The 19393-nt window shown below is 51.2% G+C and overlaps 1 protein-coding gene across 2 annotated transcripts in view; it reads right to left on the minus strand.

Moving 5' to 3' along the window:
- Window positions 1-18152, minus strand: part of pmt (phosphoethanolamine methyltransferase) — a 50799-nt gene extending 32647 nt beyond the window's left edge. For both annotated transcript variants that reach the window (XM_085976301.1, XM_085976300.1), the window contains exon 1: window positions 17873-18152. In XM_085976301.1, the coding sequence (XP_085832427.1) occupies window positions 17873-17882 (10 nt within the window). In that variant the 5' untranslated portion in view covers window positions 17883-18152. The remainder of the gene's footprint in view (window positions 1-17872) is intronic.
- Between the last annotated feature and the right edge of the window lie 1241 nt (window positions 18153-19393).

Here is a 19393-nt window from a genome sequence, read left to right on the forward strand (position 1 = left end):
TGATAGGGGAGTGTCCATGGGCTGTGGGAGGAGATTCAATGGGTGGGTAGAGTCTGTGATAGGGGAGAGTGTACTTGGGCTGTGGGAGGAGATTCAATGGGTGGGTAGAGTCTGTGATAGGGGAGAGTGTCCATGGGCTGTGGGAGGAGATTCAATGGGTGGGTAGAGTCTGTGATAGGGGAGAGTGTCCATGGGCTGTTGGAGGAGATTCAATGGGTGGGTAGAGTCTGTGATAGGGGAGAGTGTACATGGGCTGTGGGAGGAGATTCAATGGGTGGGTAGAGTCTGTGATAGGGGAGAGTGTACTTGGGCTGTGGGAGGAGATTCAATGGGTAGGTAGAGTCTGTGATAGGGGAGAGTGTCCATGGGCTGTGGGAGGAGATTCAATGGGTGGGTAGAGTCTGTGATAGGGGAGAGTGTCCATGGGCTGCGGGAGGAGATTCAATGGGTGGATAGAGTCCGTGATAGGGGAGAGTGTACTTGGGCTGTGGGAGGAGATTCAATGGGTGGGTAGAGTCTGTGATAGGGGAGAGTGTCCATGGGCTGTGGGAGGAGATTCAATGGGTGGGTAGAGTCTGTGATAGGGGAGAGTGTCCATGGGCTGTGGGAGGAGATTCAATGGGTGGGTAGAGTCTGTGATAGGGGAGAGTGTACATGGGCTGTGGGAGGAGATTCAATGGGTGGGTAGAGTCTGTGATAGGGGAGAGTGTCCATGGGCTGTGGGAGGAGATTCAATGGGTGGGTAGAGTCTGTGATAGGGGAGAGTGTACATGGGCTGTGGGAGGAGATTCAGTGGGTGGGTAGAGTCTGTGATAGGGGAGAGTGTCCATGGGCTGTGGGAGGAGATTCAATGGGTGGGTAGAGTCTGTGATAGGGGAGAGTGTCCATGGGCTGTGGGAGGGGATGGGGTTGATGTTGTACCTTTGCTTATTCCCTATTTTAAGGTTACGCCCCCTTGTTACGGGCTCCCACCACCAGAGGCACTAGTTACTTTCGATCTCCCCAATCGAATGCTTTTAACAATTTAAACACCTCAATTGGATCGCCCCTTAATCTCCAAAATAAATACATCCAAGGTGGAGATAGAGAGAGTTCTGCAAGATAAGGGAGTGAAGGGTTATGGGGAGCGGGCGGGGAAGTGGCTTTGAGCCCAAGATCAGCCATGACCTTATTGAATGGCGGAGCAGGCTCGAGGGGCCAAGTGGCCTATTCCTGCTCCTTTTCTTAAGTTCTTCTAAACTCGAGGGAATACAAGCCCAGTCTGTGCAACCTGTCCTCGTAGTTTAACCCTTTTAGCCCCGGTGTAGTGGTGCTCCTTAGTTTTCAATATGCAGCCACTGAGCTTTGAGGCTTTTAGCAACGAGTAGACGCGTGTCGAAATAAAACGTTCCAAAACGTAACTTTGTCTTTTAACTGTTTACTGTAATATATTTCAAACAGGATTTCCAAAGTAAAATACGTTTAAATACACACACGGTCAAAAACTGTATTGCTCCACAGCCATCAAAGCTTCTACCTTTCCTAGCCTCGTGGTGCTTGAACTGTAAAATGGCTGGATATCATGTGACAAGCTTAAGGACTATACCATTGTAGCAAGAATAAAGGGGGTCTCTCAGACTATACTATTGGAACAAGAAAAGAGGGGGTTTCTCAATACAATAAGTCAGCCAGGTAAATTAACTATATTATGCTAGAATATGCATCAATAATAAACAAATGTACATACATACTGTACCATAATATTTAACCAATATTTTAAAGTATTTTCTTTCTTCTTTACAATTTCTTAAACTTTCATGACTCTTACATTCTGGCCCCTAATTGACTAGGCACATGAAGCATAGCAATTATTCAAACATTCTTAAGAGTCATAAACTAATGAGTTCAACATATTTACAATATAAATGTCCCTTTTTTTTTGATCGGGAACCTTTCACGCTGCTTCTTGTAGCAGGCAGAGCTTTGTGATCGGTCTTTCCAGGGTCGTGTAACCGTCTGCAAACAATGCATTCAGAGAGTATTTTTCTTATTACAGAATTAGCTCCTGGAATCCAGTATCTATGTCTTAGCTTTGCAAGCATGTGGTTCCCCCCACTGTGTCCAATACTCTGGTGTATATGCTGAAGAATGAGAGTAGCAACCCGGAGGTCCTTAGAAAGGATAGCAGGATGCTTGGCCTCCTCTGGCATAGCAGATTTGTTTAGTCGCCCTCCCACCCTCAGTACTCCATCTTGCAGTGTAAGGTCCAGCTTGTAGATATGACTACCTTTCTTGATTGGAGTATTTCGCTGTAAAGCTTCGATTTCTTCTGGATATCTTTGTCTTTGACTGAAGCAAACTATCTCCATCTCAGCCTTGGCCAATTCCTCCACAGTCAATGAATTCTTACCCAATGTGGTCTTGTGCTGGTGCATATATTGCTGTAGAAGCATTCTCTGCTTATCAGGGTTACGTTCAGACTGACTGATAGTGGCTCAATACCTTTTTCTCTTACCGCTCAGGTGTAGCAGCAACTCTTTCAACCTTAGAAACCACGCAACTGCTTTCCTCAATTGGTGCCATCCTGAGAAATGGTTAACAAGCTTGTTCACTGTCAAAAGTTCTCTTTCGTAGTTATGAGATTTGCTGTGACTGATCTCTTGACTTCGACGTCGTCTTCAGCAATCTGACTTGGCATATCTGGTCTTTCTGGCCATGATCTCTCCGTTTCCAGCAGATAACTTGGGCCTTGTATCCAAGTTTCACTCCTCATGAAGTTTTCAGCCTTCAATCCCCGTGAGGCTTGATCTGCTGGGTTTAATGAGGTGTTTACATACCTCCATTGAGATGGTTGTGTAGCTTCTCTAATGGATGAGATTCTGTTTGCTACGAAGGTCTTGAAGCGTATCTTCTCATTCTCTATATACTTCAGCACCGTAGTGCTATCCGTCCAGAAGACAGATTCTTCTAGTGGGAGCTGTAACTCTTTCCGCATCATCTTGTCAACTTTAACTGCAACAACCGCTGCCGTCAACTCCAGTCTCGGGATGGTGACCTGCTTCAGCGGAGCCACCCTGGATTTCCCCATGAGGAAGGAACAATGTTTCCGGCCCTGTTGATTTGTCAGCAAGAGGTAAGTCGCCGTGCCATAGCCGTCCTCACTGGCGTCCAAGAAATGATGTAGTTGAGCCGTCTTTGTAACTCCAAAACTCACAGGCTTGATGCATCTACTGACGTTGAAGCAAATCTGTCAACCATCTGAGCCATCTCTGAGCTTGACCTTCTGGAATATCTTCATCCCAGCCTCTCTTGTCTCTACACAGCTCTCGTAGGATCAGCTTCACCGGCATAATGAGTGGTGCCAGGAATCCAAGAGGGTCGTAGATGGAACTGACCACGGAGAGAATCCCTCATCTTGTGGATGGTATTTCGTTCACCATTATTCTGAAGTTGAACGTGTCTGACTCAATGCACCATTGTACACCAAGAGCTCTCTCGATAGGAAGGACATCGTGGCTCAGGTCCAGATCTTTGACTTCAGTGGCTCTTTCCTTTTCTGGGATAGAAGTTAGAACTGCTCTGCTGTTGCTTATCCACTTAGTCAGATGGAATCCTCCATTCGAACACAGAGTTCTAAGGTCTCTTGACAGTGCAATGGCATCGTCTTCTGTTGACACGGACTTCAGACAGTCATCGACGTAAAAGTTTCTGAAGATTGTCTCCACAGCCTCTGATGGTGCTTTGCCTTTGCCATCTTCTGCAGTTTTTCTGAGAGCGTAGCTTGCACAGCTGGGAGATGATGTGGCTCCGAACAAGTGTACAGCCATTCTACATTCCACCATCGCTTGACTAACGTCGCCATCTGGCCACCAAAGGAAACGCAGAAGATCAGCATCTTCATCAGGGACTCTGACTTGGTAGAACATTGATTCTATATCTGCCATCATGGCAATGAGCTCTTGTCTAAACCTCGTCAAGACGCCAATGAGGGTATTAGTAAGATCAGGACCTTGAAGCAGCTGGTCATTCAGTGAAGTTCCTCTGAATGAAGCGGTGCAGTCAAACACTACACGGATCTTTTTCTTTGGGTGATACACACCGTGATGAGGAATGTACCAGACCCTTCCATCGTCTCTGTTCAACTGTTCCTCGGGCACCTTTACAGCATAGCCTTTCGCTATGATGTTTCTCATGAAGCCTTTGTAGTCTTCGTGAAAGTCGGGGTTCTTGTTCAGCTTTCTCTTTAGACTGATGGTGCGCTGCTCTGCTATGCAGCGATTGTTCGGCATCTTCGCGGTCTGTCTTCTCAGTGGCAAACCAATGTAATAGTGGCCATCAATGAACTGTGTAGACCTTGTCATCAAATCCATGAACTGATGGTCTTCTTGTGACATCTGTCTTTTCCTCACAGCTGCGTTCTGAGAAGTCTGCGTTGAACTGCTGTATCAACAGCTCTTCAATGCTTGCGATAGAGATACGATTAACTGTGACATTTTGTCGTTGCTCCTTGTTCGACTTGTTGCCATCATCTCTCCTTACCGGTCCATTGACTACCCATCCAAGGGCTGTCCTGACTGCGTAGGGTCCGTCATCCTTGCTGTTTATCACCTGCCATGGCTCCATAGTTTTGTAGGCATTGGTTCCAATTAATAGGCCAATTTCTGCTTCAATGTATGGGATGGCCTTACCTTTTCCAGGTAAGGCCATCTCTCCACATCCTTCTGCAGGGCTAAGTTCCCTATTTTAACAGGAATCTCCCTCTGTGTGAAAACATTAGGCAGGTCTATGAAGTCCTTCTCTTCAAATCCACACACTTCTAAGTCTGACAGGCTATAACTTTGCACTGACTTCTCATGACCCATGGTGCATAATAGGATTTCTGTTCTTCTGCCTCTAACGTTCAGCTGTCGCATGAGTGATTCTGTGCAGAACGTTGCTGAACTACCTGGATCCATGAAGGCGTAAGTCTCCACAAACTTCTCACTCCTCTTAGACTTGGTCTTTACAGGTACGATGGCAAGAATACAATCACTGTCACCGGCCCCAGTGAATCCACAAGTCTCTGGTTCTAGCGACACCAGAGCACTTGAAACAACCTTCTCGTCGGTATTGTTTTCTTCACTCTTCTTAGAGACTTGTTCTTCTTTATGGAGATGCAGCAGACTGGGATGTTTCCGAGTGCACTCTCTGCATGTTGTTCTTTGCTTACAGTTTCTGCTCAGGTGCCCCTGAGAAAGACATCCAAAACATAGGCCATTGTCCTTCAGAAATTCGATTCTGTCCTTATGTGGCTGTGCTTTGATGTCACTGCAGAAATCCAATGTGTGATTCTTCTGGCAGAATAAACATGGCTTCTGAAAGGCATTAGCAGGCGTCACTGTGCTGCTCCTTTTGGGAGATGAGTTCTGAGACTTCTTCTCCAGCTTGAGTGACGATAGTTGCAAAGCTGCTTCCCTTGGAACCACCTTTCCTGAGAGTCTTTGATTCAGCAGGCTTGACTTTCACTCTTCCATCAGTAGTTGGGCTGACATCCTTGATGTTTCCGAACAGTGGGTCCCTAGCAACTTTAGCCTGTTTGTCTATGAAATTCACTAAGTCTGCAAACCTGGCTCTACTTTTCCGTCTCTCCATTATCTTAAAGGCTGTTCCTCTCCATTGTTCTCTCATCCTGTAAGGAAGCTTAGAGATGATGATTCTCATAGTCGTAGGATTGTCCATCTCTTCCATGAATTCAACATCCTCCATGGTGTTGCGACATCCTATGAGAAAAAGAACATATGTGTTCAATGCCTCCCCGTCCTCTGATCTGATCTGTGGCCACTTGATAGCCTTTTCAATATATGCAGTGGCTATCTTCAGCTCGTTACCATAGTGCTCCTGAAGCAACTTCCTGGCTTCTATGTATCCCCGGTCCGGTCTCGTGTTCACAGCTTCTGACCAGGTCTTGTGGTTTCCCACTGGTGTACTGTCCCAGGCAGTACAACTGGTATGTCTCTTTGAGGGAGTCGAAACAGATTCTGTTGTTTTACAAGCATCTCTGTAATTTCGTTCTGACGTTGCATCACTCGGTATAGGCTTCTCTCTGTGTCTTCAGGCCTCTGGTGGTCATCAGCAGGGTCTAGTCTAGACCGTCTGACGTCTGGGGCAGCAGCACGTGCTCCTGTTAGTGGAGAGGCCTCTCTTCCACGCTGTAATACCAGGAGATGGTCTTCAGACTCTCTTTTAACTCTTGAATGTGCCCTGGATCCAACTGTGTGACACCATTGACTGGCAGTAGTCGTTCATGCCATCCTGTGAGCCTTCATAATCTTCAAACGCTCTCAACTTGGCATTTGAGACCACAATAGCTGTTTTTAGCTCCAGCTGTTCTTTCTTAGCCTTCAGTTGGGCCTGCAGTTGGGCCTCTTCCCGTTCAAGAGCCCGCTTCTCCAATAAAGATGCTGCGCGCGCCATCAACGCTGCCCGTTCAACCTCAACTTTCATGCGCTGCGACGAGCATGTGGTAGAAGCGACCGACCTGTGTCCAGTAACAGAGCTACCTTCTTTTCGATTTTTGCTCAGTCTGGCTGAAGTCTCTGAAATGCTATCATCTGGTCCAACTTCATCGTCATCTTTCTCTTTCTCTGCTGTATCAGCATCTTGACGAGTCTTTAACATCCACTGTTCTGTGGCCTTGACATAGTCCTTAATGTTAGATGATTTAAGATCAAACCAGTTGTGCTGATCAGCGTTTCCCTCATCTTCAGACAAAAATGCAAATACATCTTCATCGAGTACAGTAAATTCTTCAAACAACTTGGAGAAATCATAATGCATTATGTCCTCAACTGTCTTAATATTAGCATTATCTTCCATGAGACAATCAATTATCTTCATTTTTCCAGTTATCTGAGCTAATTTAGCCCTCCTTGCACTTATGCTTCTATGTAACTTCTCTTCCATTGCCTTTGGGGTGAGCTTTACTTCCCTCTTTTGGCCAACAATCCTTCGTACAGCCTGGGGAAGTTCCTCACGGCTCCCTGAGGCGGCGGCCATTTTACCCGCAGCTCTTATCTAGCTTCTGAATAGAATGAACACGGCGAGTAACAGTCACTGTACCTTCGCTTTCTTATATTGCCGTCTGGCTCCGTGACCATTCCTTTATATACGTTCGCCGACAATTCCGGCCTTTCCTTCTTAGGGAGCTAGTTTTTGACTAATACAGTGGCGCTCCGTAGTTTTCAATATGCAGCCACTGAGCTTTGAGGCTTTTAGCAACGAGTAGACGCGTGTCGAAATAAAACGTTCCAAAACGTAACTTTGTCTTTTAGCTCTTTACTGTAATATATTTCAAACAGGATTTCAAAGTAAAACACGTTTAAATACACACACGGTCAAAAACTGTATTGCTCCACACTCTCGGGAGCCGCAAGCCTACATTTTGTTGTACTGCACTTGTGCACGAACAATGACAATAAAAGTTGATTTGATTTGATTCAATCAAAGCTTTTACTTTCTCCCTAGCCTCGTGGTGCTTGAGCTGTAAAAATGGCTGGATATCATGTGATAAGCTTAAGGACTATACCATTGGAGCAAGAATAAAGGGGGTCTCTCAGACTATACGATTGGAACAAGAGGGGGTTTCTCAATACAATAAGTCAGCCAGGTAAATTAACTATATTATGCTAGAATATGCATCAATAATAAACAAATGTACATACATACTGTACCATAATATTTAACCAATATTTTAAAGTATTTTCTTTCTTCTTTACAATTTCTTAAACTTTCATGACTCTTACACCCGGTATTGTTCTGGTGAATCTGCGCTGCCCCACCTCCGAGACCAATCTATCCTTCCTGAGGTGCGGGGCCCAGAACTGATCGCAGTGACTCCAGATGGGGTCTAACCAGAGCTTTATATAAACTGTAACATCACTTCCACTGTCTGTATTCCAGCCCCCTGAGATCAAGGCCAACATTCCAATCGCCGTTCTGATTGCCCTTAAACTTGAACAAGCTCTGCTCTTCCACATCAACAGGTTAATAATCAACTAAATACACCAACGGTAAAGATGCCTGTGAGCTTCTCAAAAAGCTTTGACAAACATCACACTCAGGTCAAAGGCACCGGCCAATGACGCGCGGTGCTGCCCTCACAGGATGGGCCGAGCGATACAAATTCCCAATGAAAGACAGACTCCCATTTCTCCCCCACCCGCCTTTCCCCACGCGCTTCACAGCCAATGAAGGACTTTCTTTTGAAGATTAATCACTGTTGGAATGTAGGAAATGTGGTAGCCTACTTGCGCACAGCAAGCTCCCACAAACAGCAATGTGATAATGACCAGATCATCTGTTTTAGTGATGTTGGTTGAGGGATAAATATTGGCCCCAGGACACCCGAGGAGAACTCCCCCTGCTCTTCTTCCAATAGTGGCCGTGGGATCTTTTACATCGACCCGAGAGGGCAGACTGGGCCTCGGTTTAACGTCTCATCCGAAAGACGGCACCTCTGACAGTGCGGCACTCCCTCAGTCCTGCCCCTCCGACAGTGCGGCTCTCCCTCAGTACTGCCGCTCCGACAGTGCGGCGCTCCCTCAGTACTGCCCCTCCGACACTCCCTCAGTACTGCCCCTCCGACAGTGCGGCGCTCCCACAATACTGCCCCTCCGACAGTGCGGCGCTCCCTCAGTACTGCCCCTCCGACAGTGCGGCGCTCCCTCAGTACTGCCCCTCCGACAGTGCGGCGCTCCCTCAGTACCGCCCCTCCGACAGTGCAGCGCTCCCTCAGTACTGCCCCTCCGACAGTGCGGCGCTCCCTCAGTACTGCCCCTCCGACAGTGCGGCGCTCCCTCAGTACCGCCCCTCCGACAGTGCAGCGCTCCCTCAGTACTGCCCCTCCGACAGTGCGGCGCTCTCTCAGTACCGCCCCTCCGACAGTGCTGAGCTCCCTCAGTACTGCCCCTCCGACAGTGCGGCGCTCCCTCAGTACTGCCCTCCCTCAGTACTGCCCCTCCGACAGTGCTGAGCTCCCTCAGTACTGCCCCTCCGACAGTGCGGCGCTCCCTCAGTACTGCCCCTCCGACAGTGCGGCGCTCCCTCAGTACTGTCCCTCCGACAGTGCGGCGCTCCCTCAGTACTGCCCCTCCGACAGTGGGGCGCTCCCTCAGTACCGCCCCTCCGACAGTGCGGCGCTCCCTCAGTACCGCCCCTCCGACAGTGCGGCGCTCCCTCAGTACTGCCCTCCCTCAGTACTGCCCCTCCGACAGTGCTGAGCTCCCTCAGTACTGCCCCTCCGACAGTGCGGCGCTCCCTCAGTACTGCCCCTCCGACAGTGCGGCGCTCCCTCAGTACTGTCCCTCCGACAGTGCGGCGCTCCCTCAGTACTGCCCCTCCGACAGTGGGGCGCTCCCTCAGTACCGCCCCTCCGACAGTGCGGCGCTCCCTCAGTACCGCCCCTCCGACAGTGCGGCGCTCCCTCAGTACCGCCCCTCCGACAGTGCGGCGCTCCCTCAGTACTGCCCCTCCGACAGTGCGGCGCCCCCTCAGTACTGCCCCTCCCACGGTGCGGTGCTCCCTCAGTACTGCCCCTCCGACAGTGCAGGGCTCCCTCAGTACTGCCCCTCCGACAGTGCGGCGCTCCCTCAGTACTGCCCCTCCGACAGTGCGGTGCTCCCTCAGTACTGCCCCTCCGACAGTGCGGCGCCCCCCTCAGTACTGGCACTGGGAGTGTCGGCCTGAATTTCTGTGCTCTAGTCTCTGGAGTGGGGACTCGAACTCCACGACCTTCTGACCCAGAGGTGAGAGTTGAAACCTCCTACATCCAATGGTCCCTTCAAACACACCGAGAGATGTAGAATGTAAAAATCAAGATGTAATGGTTGGAGGAATGTAGGAATGTGTGTTGTTTTGGGCTCCACACTATAGGAAGGGTCATAGAATCACACAGCACAGGAGGAGGCCATTCGGCCCATCGTGCCTGTGCCGGCTCTTTGAACGAGCTCTCCAATTAGTCCCACTCCCCCCTGCTCTCTCCCCACAGCCCTGCACATTTTTCCTTTTCCAGTATTTCTCCAATTCCCTTTTGAAAATTACTATTGAATCTGCTCCCACCGCCCTTTCAGGCAGCGCATTCCAGATCACAACAACTCGCTGTAAAAACATTCTCCTCATCTCCCCTCTGGTTCTTTGACCGATTATCTTCAATCTGTGTCCTCTGGTTACCGACCCTCCTGCCACTGGAAACACTTTCTCCTTATTTACTCCATCGAAACCCCTCGTAATTTTGAACGCCTCTATTAAATCTCCCCTTAACCTTCTCTGCTCCAAGGAGAACAACCCCAGCTTCTCCAGTCTCTCCTCATCCCTGGGACCATTCTAGTCAATCTCCTCCGCACCCTCTCCATGGCCCTGACATCCTTCCTAAAGTGCGGTGCCCAGAATTGGACACACTGCTCCAGCTGGGGCCTAACCCAGTGATTTATAAAGGGTTAGTATAACTTCCTTGCTCTTGTGCTCTTGGCCTCTGTTTATAAAGCCCAGGATGCCGTGTGTTTTGTGGATGTTGGGGTGACAGAGGGTACACTGCAGATTCACTTGGACACCACCCAGACCAAAATAAAGACTTGATAAACTGGGAATCTGTTCATGACCACACAGATCGCGGGGTGATTTGATGGAGGCGTTTAAAATTATGAGAGAGTACAAAGAAAGAGACCGTTCCCAGTGGTTGAGGGGGCGGAATGAGAGGTTATGGACACAAGATTCAACGTCACGGATTTAGCACAGAGAGCAGGAGAATGCGTCCGGAGTTACTGATTGACAACGCTCTCCTGGCCCGGCCTCCCACGTTCCACAATCCGTAAACTCCAACTCATCCCAAACTCTGCATCACAACCAGTCCCATTCACCCATCACCCCCTGTGCTCACTGCCCCGTGTCCTAACTCACACCCAGTCCCGTTCACCCATCACCCCGTGCTCACTGCCCCGTGTCCTAACTCACACCCAGTCCCGTTCACCCATCACCCCCTGTGCTCACTGCCCCGTGTCCTAACTCGCACCCAATCCCGTTCACCCATCACCCCCTGTGCTCACTGCCCCGTGTCCTAACTCACACCCAGTCCCGTTCACCCATCACCCCCTGTGCTCACTGCCCCGTGTCCGAACTCGCACCCAATCCCGTTCACCCATCACCCCGTGCTCACTGCCCCGTGTCCTAACTCACACCCAGTCCCGTTCACCCAGCACCCCTGTGCTCACTGCCCCATGTCCTAACTCACACCCAGTCCCGTTCACCCAGCACCCCTGTGCTCACTGCCCCGTGTCCTAACTCGCACCCAGTCCCGTTCACCCATCACCCCCTGTGCTCACTGCCCCGTGTCCTAACTCGCACCCAGTCCCGTTCACCCATCACCCCTGTGCTCACTGCCCCATGTCCTAACTCACACCCAGTCCCGTTCACCCAGCACCCCTGTGCTCACTGCCCCGTGTCCTAACTCGCACCGAGTCCCGTTCACCCATCACCCCCTGTGCTCACTGCCCCGTGTCCTAACTCGCACCCAGTCCCGTTCACCCATCACCCCCTGTGCTCACTGCCCCGTGTCCTAACTCGCACCCAGTCCCGTTCACCCATCACCCCCTGTGCTCACTGCCCCGTGTCCTAACTCACACCCAGTCCCGTTCACCCATCACCCCCTGTGCTCACTGCCCCGTGTCCTAACTCACACCCAGTCCCGTTCACCCATCACCCCCTGTGCTCACTGCCCCGTGTCCTAACTCGCACCCAGTCCCGTTCACCCATCACCCCCTGTGCTCACTGCCCCGTGTCCTAATCGCACCCAGTCCCGTTCACCCATCACCCCCTGTGCTCACTGCGCCGTGTCCTAACTCACACCCAGTCCCGTTCACCCATCACCCTCTGTGCTCACTGCCCTGTGTCCTAACTCACACCCAGTCCCATTCACCCATCACCCCCTGTGCTCACTGCCCCGTGTCCTAACTCACACCCAGTCCCGTTCACCCATCACCCCCTGTGCTCACTGCCCCGTGTCCTAACTCACACCCAGTCCCGTTCACCCATCACACCCTGTGCTCACTGCCCCGTGTCCTAACTCGCACCCAGTCCCGTTGACCCATCACGCCCTGTGCTCACTGCCCCGTGTCCTAACTCGCACCCCGTCCCGTTCACCCATCACCCCCAGTGCTCACTGCCCCGTGTCCTAACTCACACCCAGTCCCGTTCACCCATCACCCCCTGTGCTCACTGCCCCGTGTCCTAACTCACACCCAGTCCCGTTCACCCATCACCCCCTGTGCTCACTGCCCCGTGTCCTAACTCGCACCCAGTCCCGTTCACCCATCACCCCGTGCTCACTGCCCCGTGTCCTAACTCGCACCCAGTCCCGTTCACCCATCACCCCCTGTGCTCATTGCCCCGTGTCCTAACTCCCACCCAGTCCCGTTCACCCATCACCCCCTGTGCTCACTGCCCCGTGTCCTAACTCGCACCCAGTCCCGTTCACCCATCACCCCCTGTGCTCGCTGACCTACATTGGCTCCCGATCCGGCAACGCCTCGATTTTAAAATTCTCATCCTGGTGTTCAAATCCCTCCACGGCCTCCTCGCCCCCTCCCAATCTCTGTAACCTCCTCCAGCCCCTACAACCCTCCCTATCTCTGTAACCTCCTCCAGCCCCTACAACCCTCCCTATCGCTGTAACCTCCTCCCGCCCCTGCAACCCTCCCTATCTCTGTAACCTCCTCCAGCCCGACAACCTTCCCTATCTCTGTAACCTCCTCCAACCCTACAACCCTCCCTACCTCTGTAACCTCCTCCAGCCCCTACACCCCTCCCTATCTCTGTAACCTCCTCCAGGCCCTACAACCCTCCCTATCTCTGTAACTTCCTCCAGCCCCTACACCCCTCCCTATCTCTGTAACCTCCTCCAGCCCTCCAATCCTCCCTATCTCTGTAACCTCCTCCAGCCCTACAACCCTCCCTATCTCTGTAACCTCCTCCAGCCCCTACAACCCTCCCTATCTCTGTAACCTCCTCCAGCCCTACAACCCTCCCTATCTCTGTAACCTCCACCAGCCCTACAACCCTCCCTATCTCTGTAACCTCCTCCAGCCCCAACAACCCTCCCTATCTCTGTAACCTCCTCCAGCCCTACAACCCTCCCTATCTCTGTAACCTCCTCCAGCCTTCCCTATCTCTGTAACCTCCTCCAGCCCCTACAGCCCTCCCTATCTCTGTAACCTCCTCCAGCCCTACAACCCTCCGTATCTCTGTAACCTCCTCCAGCCCCTACAACCCTCCCTATCTCTGTAACATCCTCCAGCCCCTACAACCCTCCCTATCTCTGTAACCTCCTCCAGCCCTACAACCCTCCCTATCTCTGTAAGCTCCACCAGCCCTACAACCCTCCCTATCTGTAACCTCCTCCAGCCCCTACAACCCTCCCTACCTCTGTAACCTCCTCCAGCCCTACAACCCTCCCTATCTCTATAACCTCCTCCAGCCCTACAACCCTCCCTATCTCTGTAACCTCCACCAGCCCCTACAGCTCTCCCTATCTCTGTAACCTCCTCCAGCCACTACAACCCTCCCTATCTCTGTAACCTCCACCAGCCCTACAACCCTCCCTGCCTCTGTAACCTCCTCCAGCCACTACAGCCCTCCCTATCTCTGTAACCTCCTCCAGCCCTACAACCCTCCCTATCTCTGTAACCTCCTCCAGCCCCTACAATCCTCCCTATCTCTGTAACCTCTTCCAGCCCTACAACCCTCCCTATCTCTGTAACCTCCAGCAGCCCTACAACCCTCCCTATCTCTGTACCCTCCTCCAGCCCCTACAACCCTCCCTATCTCTGTAACCTCCTCCAGCCCCTACAACTCTCCCTATCTCTGTAACCTCCTCCAGCCACTACAACCCTCCCTATCTCTGTAACCTCCACCAGCCCTACAACCCTCCCTGCCTCTGTAACCTCCTCCAGCCACTACAGCCCTCCCTATCTCTGTAACCTCCTCCAGCCCTACAACCCTCCCTATCTCTGTAACCTCCTCCAGCCCCTACAATCCTCCCTATCTCTGTAACCTCTTCCAGCCCTACAACCCTCCCTATCTCTGTAACCTCCAGCAGCCCTACAACCCTCCCTATCTCTGTACCCTCCTCCAGCCCCTACAACCCTCCCTATCTCTGTAACCTCCTCCAGCCCCTACAACCCTCCCTATCTCTGTAACCTCCTCCAGCCCCTACAACCCTCCCTATCTCTGTAACCTCCTCCAGCCCTACACCCCTCCCTATCTCTGTAACCTCCACCAGCCCCTACAACCTTCCCTATCTCTGTAACCTCCACCAGCCCCTACACCCCTCCCTATCTCTGTAACCTCCTCCAGCCCTACAACCCTCCCAGATCTCTGCGCTCCTCCAATTCTGGCCTCTTGCACATCCCCCGATTTCCATCACTCCACCATTGGCGGCCGTGCCTTCAGCCGCCTGGGCCCGGAGCTCTGGAATTCCCTCCCTAAACCTCTCCGCCTCTCTCTCCTCCTTTGAGACGCTCCTTAAAACCGACCTCTTTGACCCAGCTTTTGGTCGCCTGTCCTAATATCTCCTTATGTCTCACATTTTTGTCTGATTTTCGCTCCTGTGAAGCACCCTGGGACGTTTTACTGTGTTAAAGGCGTTGTATAAATGCAAGGGGTTGTTGTTGTAAACACATCAGCACTTAGCACATTGATTGATGAAATGGGGGACGAAGGTAAATGGGAACAGCTCAGGCGGACGATGATCACCCACACGGGCTGGTTGAGCTGGAACAGCCTGTTTCTGTGTTGGAATGTCGATGTTCAGACAAGTTAAACATCAAAAACATCAAGACTCCCATTCCTATTGTGCCTTTCCCCACCTCAGGACGGCCCAAAGCGCTTTACAGCGAATGAGGTACTTTTTTTTGAAGTGTGGTCACTGTTGTAATGTGGGAAACGCAGCAGCCAATTTGCGCACAGCAAGCTCCCATAAACAGCAATGTGATAATGACCAGATCATCTGTTTTAGTGATGTTGGTTGAGGGATAAATATTGGCCCCAGGACACCGGGGAGAACTCCCCCTGCTCTTCTTCCAATAGTGGCCGTGGGATCTTTTACATCCACCTGAGAGGGCAGACGGGGCCTCGGTTTAACGTCTCATCCGAAAGACGGCACCTCCGACAGTGCGGCGCTCCCTCAGTACTGCCCCTCCGACAGTGCGGCACTCCCTCAGTACTGCCCTTCCGACAGATACAGAGTAAAGCTCCCTCTACACTGTCACGTCAAACACTCCCAGGGCAGGTACAGCACGGGTTAGATACAGAGTAAAGCTCCCTCTACACTGTCCCATCAAACACTCCCAGGGCAGGTACAGCACGTGTTAGATACAGAGTAAAGCTCCCTCTACACTGTCCCGTCAAACACTCCCAGGGCAGGTACAGCACGGGTTAGATACAGAGTAAAGCTCCTTCTACACTGTCCCATCAAACACTCTCAGGGCAGGTACAGCACGGGTTAGATACAGAGTAAAGCTCCCTCTACACTGTCCCGTCAAACACTCCCAGGGCAGGTACAGCACGGGTTAGATACAGAGTAAAGCTCCCTCTACACTGTCCCATCAAACACTCCCAGGGCAGGTACAGCACGGGTTAGATACAGAGTAAAGCTCCCTCTGCACTGTCCCGTCAAACACTCCCAGGGCAGGTACAGCACGGGTTAGATACAGAGTAAAGCTCCTTCTACACTGTCCCATTAAACACTCCCAGGGCAGGTACAGCACGGGTTAGATACAGAGTAAAGCTCCTTCTACACTGTCCCATCAAACACTCTCAGGGCAGGTACAGCACGGGTTAGATACAGAGTAAAGCTCCCTCTACACTGTCCCGTCAAACACTCCCAGGGCAGGTACAGCACGGGTTAGATACAGAGTAAAGCTCCCTCTACACTGTCCCATCAAACACTCCCAGGGCAGGTACAGCACGGGTTAGATACAGAGTAAAGCTCCCTCTGCACTGTCCCGTCAAACACTCCCAGGGCAGGTACAGCACGGGTTAGATACAGAGTAAAGCTCCCTCTACACTGTCCCATCAAACACTCCCAGGGCAGGTACAGCACGTGTTAGATACAGAGTAAAGCTCCCTCTACACTGTCCCGTCAAACACTCCCAGGGCAGGTACAGCACGGGTTAGATACAGAGTAAAGCTCCTTCTACACTGTCCCATTAAACACTCCCAGGGCAGGTACAGCACGGGTTAGATACAGAGCAAAGCTCCCTCTACACTGTCCTGTCAAACACTCCCAGGGCAGGTACAGCACGGGTTAGATACAGAGTAAAGCTCCTTCTACACTGTCCCATCAAACACTCCCAGGGCAGGTACAGCACGGGTTAGATACAGAGTGAAGCTCCCTCTACACTGTCCCATTAAACACTCCCAGGGCAGGTACAGCACGTGTTAGATACAGAGTAAAGCTCCCTCTACACTGTCCCATCAAACACTCCCAGGGCAGGTACAGCACGGGTTAGATACAGAGTAAAGCCCCCTCTACACTGTCCCATCAAACACTCCCAGGGCAGGTACAGCACGGGTTAGATACAGAGTAAAGCCCCCTCTACACTGTCCCATCAAACACTCCCAGGGCAGGTACAGCACGGGTTAGATACAGAGTAAAGCTCCCTCTACACTGTCCCATCAAACACTCCCAGGGCAGGTACAGCACGTGTTAGATACAGAGTAAAGCTCCCTCTACACTGTCCCATCAAACACTCCCAGGGCAGGTACAGCACGGGGTAGATACAGAGTAAAGCTCCCTCTGCTCTGTTCACACAACACACACGTGGGAAAAGTTTAGCATCGGACGGTGTGTGTGTGTAAAGAATGACACGTCACCCAACACCAGTAAAACACATTATCTGGCCAGTTATCTCAAAGCGGGTTGTGGGAGCTTGCTGTGCACAAATTGTCGGCCGTGTTTACAACAGTGACCGCATGTCACAAAGTACCTCGTTGGCCATAACGCGTTTTGGGTCGTCCGGGAGAAACACAAGTCTTTTTTTTTTAACTAGTCGGTGCAGAGTAGACACAACAGGTTGGGTTCTGAGGGTCTGTGGATACATGGAATCAGGGACGGTGGCCGAGCTTGTCGTACCAAGCGTCGCCTCGCACGTCTTAACCCAGAAGGCACAAGATCGTGGCCCTCCTGGGGTGGGGGCAACCAGCGGCCAATCATTTCTCCTTCCCAGTGTGGACTACCCAACCCTGTCGCCCCATGAAAGGCCAACTGCAGAGTGCAAAACTAGACCCCACAATGTCCCAGAGCAAGAAACATGCTCTCCTAGCACGAAAAAACAAAGTAAAAAAGATTAACACAGTAAAGCTTTAAATATACATCGAAAGATCTTTAAAAATATTAGTAAGACAGAGAGAGAAATTCTTTAAATATACAGCAAAGAGATTTTGAAGTATTGGTAAAATTGAGAAAGCTTTAAAGCACAGCGAAGAGATTTGAAAATATTAGTAAAACATTGAGTGAAAATGTTTAAAATCACAGCAAAGAGATTTGAAAATATTAGTAAAATTGAGAAAGCTTAAAAAATACAGCGGAGATTTGAAAATATTAGTAAAACATTGAGAGAAAATGTTTAAAAACACAGCGAAGAGATTTAAAAATATTAGTAAAATTGAGAAAGCTTAAAAAATACAGCAAAGAGATTTAAAAATATTAGTAAAATATTACAGATTACATCTTGGCTTAGTGAAATATAGCATCATTAATTTTTGTTTATCAATTGCGAGAAGTTAATAATGAATAGGAAAGAAATGGTGCATAAACTGGGAGACAAGATTAACAATCTTTCAAAAGGTTTGAAGTCAATCTCACCCTCGGCCATTGCTGAAGCTGACACAGAACAGTAATTTCTGGCTGTAAATTTCACTGAAATTGACAAGATTTCCTTTTCAATGTGAAAAGGGGGGACATGAGAGAGAGCTTGTTGTTTCAATCTCTCCCCCTCGCGCTCTCTCTCTCTCTCTCTCTCTCAGCCACTTCTCACAGAATGAATGGCTAGCCTGGTCCGGCTGTAGGTTCTGCTCCTTCGGTTGTGCACTTGGCCTCTGGGTTGCATTCAGATAAAGCGCAGAGGCGGGCAGCCAGAAATCGAGACCGAAATCTGTTCCAAGAACAGCTGCGAAAAGGTGATTGAAGGGCGGGGACCAACCCGCTTTAAGGGCCAGCTGAGCGGAGCCCGTCTGTCACGCCCACCCAGGCCTGCCATTGGCCCAGGGCCGGTAGCACGAGGGGAAAGCGACGCGCCGATTGGCCCACGCCGACAGTCCCATCCAGTCACCGTTCCTTCCGGGTCAGTGCGGCGTGGCTTAAAGGGAGGACGTCCCACCACCCCGATCGACACTTATAGACACCTGGAATCTGATCCGCTGACTGCAGCGCAGCAACTGCAGAAGATTAGGTTCCCGGGAGACTGAAGCTTGGTTGAGATTCCAAAATAAAAGCTCTGTAGAAAGTAACATGAACACAGGAACAGGAGGAGGCCATTCAGCCCCTCGAGCCTGTTACACAGCAACAGGAGGAGGCCATTCAGCCCCTCGAGCCTGTTACACAGGAACAGGAGGAGGCCATTCAGCCCCTCGAGCCTGTTACACAGGAACAGGAGGAGGCCATTCAGCCCCTCGAGCCTGTTACACAGCAAAAGGAGGAGGCCATTCAGCCCCTCGAGCCTGTTACACAGGAACAGGAGGAGGCCATTCAGCCCCTCGAGCCTGTTACACAGGAACAGGAGGAGGCCATTCAGCCCGCTCAAGCCTGTTACACAGGAACAGGAGGAGGCCATTCAGCCCCTCGAGAATGTTACACAGGAACAGGAGGAGGCCATTCAGCCTCTCGAGAATGTTACACAGGAACAGGAGGAGGCCATTCAGCCCCTCGAGAATGTTACACAGGAACAGGAGGAGGCCATTCAGCCCCCTCGAGCCTGTTACACAGGAACAGGAGGAGGCCATTCAGCCCCCTCAAGCCTGTTACACAGGAACAGGAGGAGGCCATTCAGCCCCTCGAGCCTGTTACACAGGAACAGGAGGAGGCCATTCAGCCCCTCGAGAATGTTACACAGGAACAGGAGGAGGCCATTCAGCCTCTCGAGAATGTTACACAGGAACAGGAGGAGGCCATTCAGCCCCTCGAGAATGTTACACAGGAACAGGAGGAGGCCATTCAGCCCCCTCGAGCCTGTTACACAGGAACAGGAGGAGGCCATTCAGCCCCCTCAAGCCTGTTACACAGGAACAGGAGGAGGCCATTCAGCCCCTCGAGCCTGTTACACAGGAACAGGAGGAGGCCATTCAGCCCCTCGAGCCTGTTACACAGGAACAGGAGGAGGCCATTCAG

The sequence above is a fragment of the Somniosus microcephalus genome, unplaced genomic scaffold, assembly GCF_052327205.1.
Source record: "Somniosus microcephalus isolate GS21.2 unplaced genomic scaffold, FLI_Smic_1.0 unresolved_chr2, whole genome shotgun sequence".
Lineage (NCBI taxonomy): Eukaryota > Metazoa > Chordata > Chondrichthyes > Squaliformes > Somniosidae > Somniosus > Somniosus microcephalus.